The sequence below is a fragment of the Emydura macquarii genome, unplaced genomic scaffold (assembly GCF_026122565.2).
Source record: "Emydura macquarii macquarii isolate MOO-44397 ecotype Brisbane River unplaced genomic scaffold, CSIRO-AGI_Emac_v2 contig_2503, whole genome shotgun sequence".
Taxonomy (NCBI): Eukaryota; Metazoa; Chordata; order Testudines; family Chelidae; genus Emydura; species Emydura macquarii.
The window spans coordinates 454,931-463,847 of NW_027132640.1; the positions used below are offsets into that span (position 1 = coordinate 454,931).

Sequence of the window (8,917 nt, forward strand, 5' to 3'; positions counted from 1 at the left end):
TTTATATCCATTTATTCTTGTGTCCACATTGGTGCTGAACTTAAATAACTAACACCTCCCTATCTCTACTGAAAATACCTCACCTGATCCTAGGACAGCATTAGCTTTTTTTTTTCCCATGGCCACATCACATTGGCGGCTCAGTCATCCTGTGATCAACCAATATGCCCAGGTCTCTCTCTTCCTCTGTCACTTTCAACGGATGCGTCCCCACAAAAGTTCTTGTTGTTAGTCCCTAAGTGCATGACCTTGTACTTTCCACTATTACATTTCATCCTATTTCTATTACTCCAGTTTACAAGACCATCCAGATCTTGCTGTATGATATCCCAGTCTCTCTCTCTATTGGAAATACTTCCCAACAGCTAATGCCATGTGCTTCCAAGGGAATGAACAGAACAGGGCAATTATCAAGTGGCAGTGAGAGGCCTAGGGATACCCAGAGCATGGAGGTTGAGTCGCTGACCATCTTGGCTAATAACCATTGATGGACCATTCTCCAAGAACTTATCTAGTTCTTTTTTGAACCCAGTTATAATTTTGGCCTTTTGCAACATCCCTGGCAATGAGTCCACAGGCTGACTGAGTTGTGTGAAAAAGTACTTGGTCTGGTTTGTTTTAAACCTCCTGCCTTTTAATTTTATCGGGTGACCCCTGGTTCATGTGTTATGTGAAGGTGTAACTCTTATTCACTTTCTCCACAACATTCATGATTTTATAGACCTCTATCTCCTCTTAGCCATCTCTTTTCCAGGCTGAATAGTCCGAGTCTTTTTAATCTCTCCTCATATGGAAGCAGTTCCATACCCCTAATCATTTTTGTTGCTGTTCTCTTTACCTTTTCCATTTCTAATATACCATTTTTGAGATAGGGCAACCAGAAGAGTTCACAGTATTCAAGATGTGGGCGTACTATGGATATACTTTAAAAAAAAATTAAAACACCTTTTTTAAGACGCTATTTCCAAATTATTCAGTTTCCTGCCATTAAAACAACACTTGAAACCGAAGAAACCTTTGGACTTGCATTCTGGACAGCCATGGGTCGAATCCTTAGAACAAGGCGAACAAAGTTTTCACATAAAACGGCCCCTCCTTTCCAGATCCCACTAGTGAGCTGTGCTTATGTAGTCACTGCACTGGGATGGATTTAGATCAGCATGCTCCTACACACAAAATTCAGTGGAATGTGAACAGCCACCCAAATTCTCAATGCCACAACTGCATACAAAGCTGCAGCAGTATTTTACAGACACCAGACCAATGCTGAAGGGAAACCACGTTCTACACGTCTCATTTATCCCCTCTAATGGGGTAGCACCACCGTAACTAAATAGATACAATAATGTACACTCAGGAGAGGCTCCAGGACAAGAATATAGGCAGCTGTACCAAAAGCTTCAAACATCTGGAGCATTGGTGGTTCAGTGGTAGAATACTCTCCTGCCATGCGGGAGGCCCAGGTTCGATTCCCGACTAATGCAAAAGGTTTGGCGGGGTTTTTTTGGTATGTAGCTGTATTTGGCCAGAGCATGTGCACAAAACATGCAGTCTCTGCCCTAGCAAGGAGTCATAGAATCATAGAGTTGGAAGGGACCTCAAGAGTTCATCTAGTCCAACCCCCTGCTCAGAGCAGGACTAACCTCAGCTAAATAATCCCAGCGAGGGTTTTGTCAAGCCGCAGCTTAAAAACCTCTGAGGATGGAGATTCCACCACCTCCCTAGGTAACCCATTCCAGTGTTTCACCACCCTCCTAGTGAAAAACTTTTTCCTAATGTCCAACCTAGACCTCCCCCACTGCAACTTGAGACAGTTGCTCCTTGTTCTGTCATCTGCCACCACCGAGAACAGCCTAGCTCCATCCTCCCTGGAACCCCCTTCAGGTAGTTAAAGGCTGCTCTCAAATCCCCCCTCATTCTTCTCTTCTGCAGACTAAACAAGCCTAGTTCCTTTAGCCTCTCCTCATAAATCTTGTGCTCCAGCCCCCTAATCATTTTTGTTGCCCTCTGCTGGACTCTCTCTAACTTCTCCACATTCTTGTTGTAGTGGAGGGCCCAAAACTGGACACAATACTCCAAATGCGGCCTCACCAATGCCGAATAGAGGGGAATGATCACTTCCCGTGATCTGCTGGCAATGCTCCTACTAATGCAGCCCAATATGCTATTAGCCTTCTTGGCAACCAGGGCACACTGTTGACTCACATTCAGCTTCTTATCCACTGTTACCCCCATGTCCTTTTCTGCAGAACTGCTGCCTAGCTCGTCGGTCCCCAGTCTGTAGCTGTGCATGGGATTCTTCCGTCCTAAGTGCAGGACTCTGCACTTGAACCTCATCAGATTTCTTTTGGCTCGATCCTCCAGTTTGTTTAGGTCCTTCTGTATCCTATCCCTATCTTCCAGGGTATCTACTACTCCCCCCAGCTTAGTGTCATCTGCACCCTCAGCAAGTTTGCAATCTACCCCATCCTCCAGATTATTGATGAAGATGTTGAACAAAACCGGCCCCAGGACCGACCCCTGGGACACTCCGCTTGTGACCGGCTGCCAGCTAGAGCCATTGATCACTACTCGTTGAGCCCTATGCTCTAGCCAGTTCTCGATCCATTTTGAAGTCCATTCATACAACCCACACTTCTTTAACTTGCTGATAAGAATACTGTGAGAGACCGTATCAAAAGCTTTGATCAAGTCAAGGTATATCATATCCACCGCTTTCCCCACATCCACAGAGCCAGTCACCTCTTCATAGAAAGCAATCAGGTTGGTCAGGCATGACTTGCCCTTGGTGAATCCGTGTTGACTGTTCCTGATCACCTTCCTTGCTTCCAAGTGCCTTAAAATGGATTCCTTGAGGACCTGCTCCATGATTTTTCCAGGGACTGAGGTGAGGCTGACCGGTCTGTAGTTCCCCGGATCCTCTTTCCTCCCTTTCTTGAAGATGGGCACTATATTTGCTTTTTTTCCAGTCATCAGAGACCTTCCCCAATTGCCACAAGCTTTCAAAGATAATAGCCAATGGTTCTGAAATCACATCAGCCAACTCCCTCAGCACCCTCGGGTGCAATGCATCTGGCCCCATGGACTTGTGTATGTCCAATCTTTCTAAATAGTTTTGGACCTGTTCCTTCAGCACTGCGGGATGTTCACTTCCTTCCCATTCTGTGCTGCCCAGTGCAGTAGTTTGGGAGCTGTTACATTGTCCAGTTACAGTTTTTCAATTCCTTTACGTCAGGTTTCCAACACTTTCAAAGCTTGTTAATTGTAGACTTGAGGCAAGATATTTAACATTTAAACAGCAAGAGTTCTGTGGCACCTTAAAGACGAATGAATCTATTTAGTCATAAGTTTTTGTGGGCAAAAACCCACTTCATCAGATGCAAGTCTTTAACACTTAAAGACATCTTGTAGCTGGGTTTCTGGTGGAGACCAGTTTAATGAGGCAGAGCTATTTAAGATTTCATTGAGTCCTGCTGTACATGGGTGCAGGCTACAATGATAAACAAACAAGTGCTAATCCCACTCAAACTGAAATCCAGACTGCCAACCCCTGACAGAGCAGTAACGACTACAACAACAGTGAGAAACATTACATTTTCTCGCCTAAGAGGACTTCCCCTGCTAAAAGAACATTCTGTGCCCCAGAAGAGTTACCTAACAGTTTGTGCATTTGGTTTGTTTTGAGTCGGGTTAACATTAGCTCTGGTCTTGTGCATCCGTTTCAATGAAAGCAGCTGCCCACTTTCCACCCATGGAGACTGACTAGGAGAAGAGCTTCCCACATGGTCTAAACTGGGAATTCCGCTTAGAAGTTGCCTTTCTGAAAATCAAAACCTTCCTTTTGCAGCCAAGCTGCTGCCATCATGTTCCAACAAGGGAGTGGGCTGTTTATGGCTCAAGCAGCATGAGAACACCAAGGGTATGCACACACTGACTGTGGCGAATTTGAGGTCAATAGGAGGTTTTGGAACAAATCAATAAATTAAACATTAATAAAAGTCACCAAGACCAGATGGTACTCTCCCAAGAACTCTGAAGGAACTCAAATATGAAATTGCAGAACTATTAACTGTGGTTTGTAACTTCTCTCTTACATCAGCCTCTGTAACAGCTCACTGGAGGATAGCTAATGTAATGCCAATGCTAATGGGTTAAAGGATAGGAAACAAGGGATAGGAATAAATGGTCAGCTTTCACAGGGCAAAGAGGAAAATAGCACAGTCCCCCAGAGATCTGTACTGGGACAAGCGCTATTCAACATATTCATAAATGATCTGGAAAAAGGGGTGGCAAATCTGCAGACAAGAAAATATTATAAGTCCAAAGCTGCCTGCAAAGAGTTACAACGGAATATTACAAAACTGGACTGGACATCAAAATGGCAGATGAAATTAAATGTTGATATGTGCAAAGTAATGCACACTGGAAAATAATCCCAACTACACATGTAAAATGATACGGTCTATATTAGCTGTTACCCCTCAGGAAAGGTCTCGACGAGTCCTCAACGAGGACTCCTCATTGAAAATGCCCTGAAAACATCCACAGAATTCACAGCAGCAGTTACAGAAGCTAACAGAATATTAGGAACCATGAGCAAAAAGAAAAAAACATCAATGCCACTAACTAAATCCATGACATGCTCACACCTTGAATACAGTATGCAGTTCTGGTTGCCTCATTGCAAAAGAGATATATTAAAATTGGAAAAGGTGTAGAGAAGGACTATGAAATTCACTAGGGGTATGGAACAGCTTCCATATAAGAAGAGATTAAAAAGACTGTGACTGATCAGTTTAGAAGAGAGATAACTAAGGGGGGAGGGGAGGATATGATAGAGGTCTATAAAATCATGAATGGTGTGGAGAAAGTGAATAGGGAAGTGTTATTTACCCTTTCGCATAACACAAGAATCAGGGATCACCCGATGAAATTAATAGGCAGCAGATTTAAAACAAACTTCTTCACATAACCACAGTCAACCTGTGGAACTTGTTGAGAAAGCCAGAAGTACAACTGATTTCAAAAAAGAATTAGACAAGTTCATGAAGCATAAGTCCATCAATGGTTATTAGCCAAGAGGGTCAGGGACACAACCCTATGCTCCAGGTGTCCCTAAACCTCCAGAACTGGGACTGGGCGACAGGTAAGATGATCAAATAGCTAGTGTGAAAAAACCAGGATGGGGATGGGAGGTTAACAGTCGCCAATATAAGACAAATCCCTGAATATCGGGACTGACCCTATAAAATCAGGACACCTGGTCACTCTAGAGATGGGATGGATCACTCAAAATTGCCCTGTTCTCTTCATTCCCTCTGAAGCATCTGGCACTGGCCATTGTCAGAAGACATCATGAATAATTACTGTCTGACACCCCCCATAATTTCCCACAACCGTGAAAATTTAAATAAATAAAAATGGAAAAAGTGCCAACAAATAAATAGGTTTCTGTTGAAATAAAAAACAAAAATTGAATTTTGCCAACCGTTTCTAGCCATTGGCTGTCCTGTCCTTGCTGTGATGGCAGAATTTATTTAGTTTTTCAGATTTATTGAGAGCTTTTACTTGAAGAGAAAGAGTTGTTCAATCATCAGCAGAGGCTTAACAAAGGTTTCCTTTGAGTTAAATAAGTAAGTATTAATGAAAAAATAGTTTTAAGCAAGCAGTCTGTCTAAAAAACTCTCAGTTTAACTTCAACTCAACACTTGAGATGCCAGTTTCACGGCTTCTCAGGATAGAGCCTTGTAGCTTAAAAGATATGGAATTTCTAATGCAAAAAATCAAGCAACTTTTTTGAGGGGAGATGGATTGCAAACCTTGCAGGGCCTTCTTTATTCATAATAAAGAAGCTAACAAACAAAAACTTACATTTAGCTTTAGCTGAGACAACTTAAATTCAACTTGATTATCAGTGCAGTGCTAGTAGCAGCTAGTTATCAACAGGCTTAAAGAGAAGAGTCAGAAATGTTGTTAAGTACAACTGCCATGGCAAGGAGGAGCTAGATTTAGCTTTGGGGCCTCCTTCTGTCTTTAAACACGATAGGTTCTTACAATCCAGTTAAAGTAGTTTCTGAGCTCTCTTCAGTTTTGCTGCTAGACACTTGATATTGGCAAAGCTCAGCACTGCCAGCATAGGCTGCCGCTGTAGCAAGCTGGCTTCAGAGCCATACCTCACCACTGGTAGAAATTGCAGTGGTCATGGATTACAAAGTTTGCTACTGTAAACTAGTCCTAGATCGTTGCTTAGGCCTAGGATCCCAAACACAATGCCACTACTTGGAAGGCATGGGAAAGCAAGAGAAAAACGTATGATGCCACCTTTAGGGTGTGGGCGAAGGTATATGTGAGAGCATTAAGAAAGCTTATGCTGGAGTTGAGGGTTGTGGGCTCAGAGGGAAAGAAGACTGGACAAAATTAGAACCAAAGTCACCATCGGCACTTTACATATTACCCTTCTATAAGATCTCTGCCAAAAACTGATAAGAAATGTCTAAAACGCCCAGCACCAAAGATTAAGACAGTTTAATTCCCTTTCAAAAGCACCCCCTGGTTTCAGGCTACACTGATGAGCAATTTAAAGACAGGCAGAACAATTAGCTCTTTATTGCATCACTAGAGGTTTGATGGTTTTGAACCTCCAATTACGTAACAATCTAACTGATTTTTCACCGCTGGTGCTGTGCTTTCAGCACTGCCCCATGCTCGGACAATGAAACCGGAGCGTCACCACTTACAGGCCGCTTCAAGCGTCCACACTGGCACCGCTTCTGTGTTCAGGGTGACTGAATTTCAGCGGGCTGCTGAACATACTCTTATTACAGGCGCAGGCGTGTCCAGCTCAGCTCAGACCGGCTCTAGCCTTTAACAAGGCCTGCGTGGGGGCTAGACCTTAGGGAACAGCCTCACCTTAAAACCCCGGCGGGCTGCAATAGTCCCGCCTGCCGCTGTCCCTGGGGCGCTGAAGATGACCATCAGCAACACAGAGAAAGCAGAGAACAAGAATCACCCCGCCGGAGAAGCAGCTGTGACCTGCCAGCCCCGCCAGGGGCTCCGGGACAAGCGTCGCTCACTCCAGCCGTTCGGCTGCCGACTTAGTCTCGAGCTGCGGGGGCCCATCCGTGGCCTGGGCTGGGGGCGCTGAGAGATGCCGAGCCCAACGGTCAGCCCCGCACTTGACGGGGGGGGACCCTCCCCCCGAGCTCCCCCCTCCCCCCCGCGAGCCGCTCCTACTTTTCAATCTCCAGCGCCGCCACCTTCCGCTTCTCGTAGAGCTTGTCGTTCAGCGCCCGCACGACGCTGGGCGCCAAGGGCGAGAAATCCTTCTCCGGGTTCATGGCCGGGCCGGGCTACCGGCCGGGAGCTCAGCCCCAGCCCCTGGGACGAGGGAACCAGGATCGGGGCCACGCTCTGCCGGGGGGCCACGCTCTGCCGGGGGGGGGGGGGGGGGCCGCGCCGCCGGCAGCGTCACTGGGGCCGGGCTGCTCCGTCGGCGGCCAGGCCGCCCATGAGCCGGGCTGCGGGCGGGGGTGGGAAGGGCTAGAGCCGGCGGGGATGCGGCTGCTGAGGGGCTGACACCGGTATCGCGGCGGTCCGCGGCTTGGGAATTCCGGTACTACAGGGCAGCGGCCATGTTAGCTCGGCCACATGACTCCGCGCGCGCTTCCGGCTCCGCCTCTGGCCTCGCCCCGAACGCAGCGCGCGCCCAGCCTCTCCCACTGCCTTTTTGGCCACGCCCCTGTGCTACGGTGCTTCTCTGCCTGCGGGGCTGCAGCTGAGAGCAGGGCCGTTGGGTGCCCCAAGGGGCGTCAGAGCGGGGCTAGTGCAGTGTGTGTATGGTGCAGAGGGAGCCCCCAGCGAAGGGGCTGGTGTGTGTGTGTGTGTGTGTGTGTGTGTGTGTGTGAGAGAGAGAGTGAGTCAGAGCCAGAGCGGAGTCAGTGTAGCGTGGGGTGCAGGGGAGCCCCGGGTAGGGGGCTATTTGGGGGGTGCAGAGGGAACCTATGGGGTGGGTGCATCGCGGAACCCCCTGCGCTCACTGGACGTAGTGCAGTGTGTGTGTAGGCTGCAGGGGAAGCCCCGGGGAGGGGGCTGTGTGTGTGGTGGAGGTGCAGGGGAGCCCTGGGAGGAGGTTGGGGGGCGGGGTGCAGCTGTGTGTGTGTAGGGTGCAGGGGGTCAGTGCTTATGATCTGTGCTCTACCTCGGGCTTTCTCCTCAAAACTTCTCCCCAGCTTCTGTATTCCTCCTTTCCCATGTAGGGACTTGCTGGTTCCTTCATAATCAAATCAGACACAGCCGGCAAGCACTCTTCCCGTCTTCTCAGTCTGCCCGGCCCATCTTCCCCGCATCTGACTCTTCTTGTCCCTGGCTCACCTCACAGAGCTTCTCTCTGTGCGGATTCCTCGCAGAACAACCTCTGACTCCATGTGTTTTCACCGTCACTGACCTCTCAACCTTGCTGTTCTGTCTCCAGCTCAAACTAAACATGATCCAGAGTGACCCCTCATCTGTCCTCACAGGCTCGCTCCCTTGCACCTTCCTCCATCACTCTTGATAATTCCACCGTCCTCTCCGTCACTGAGGCAAGCAACCTCTGTGTCTGATTTGATTCTTCTCTACCCCCCATAAGCTCCATCCAAGTTATTCCTGAATCCTTTCAGTTTTTCCTCTCCAGCATCAATCTAATCTGTCCTCCCTTCTCCAGCCCTGTGGCTAAATCTCTTCTCCACACCTAGGTCTTCTCCTGTCTTGGCTACTCCAATCGACTCCTCTCTGGCCCCCCACTGCCCACCTCCCTCCCCTTCAGCACACCCCAAATGCTGCTGTAAAAAGGACCCCACCCCCCTCACATCTCATGCAGAGCATGTGTCTCCCTCTCTGAATTCCTCCATTGGTCCCATTCATTTTCCTCATCAATACA

At 47.8% G+C, this 8,917-nt stretch overlaps 1 protein-coding gene across 2 annotated transcripts in view; it reads right to left on the bottom strand.

Annotated features, from left to right (window-relative positions):
* Nucleotides 1-7,427, bottom strand: part of VAC14 (VAC14 component of PIKFYVE complex) — a 190,671-nt gene extending 183,244 nt beyond the window's left edge. For both annotated transcript variants that reach the window (XM_067563484.1, XM_067563483.1), the window contains exon 1: nucleotides 7,234-7,427. In XM_067563484.1, coding sequence (XP_067419585.1) covers nucleotides 7,234-7,337 — 104 coding nt within the window. In that variant the 5' untranslated portion in view covers nucleotides 7,338-7,427. The remainder of the gene's footprint in view (nucleotides 1-7,233) is intronic.
* Between the last annotated feature and the right edge of the window lie 1,490 nt (nucleotides 7,428-8,917).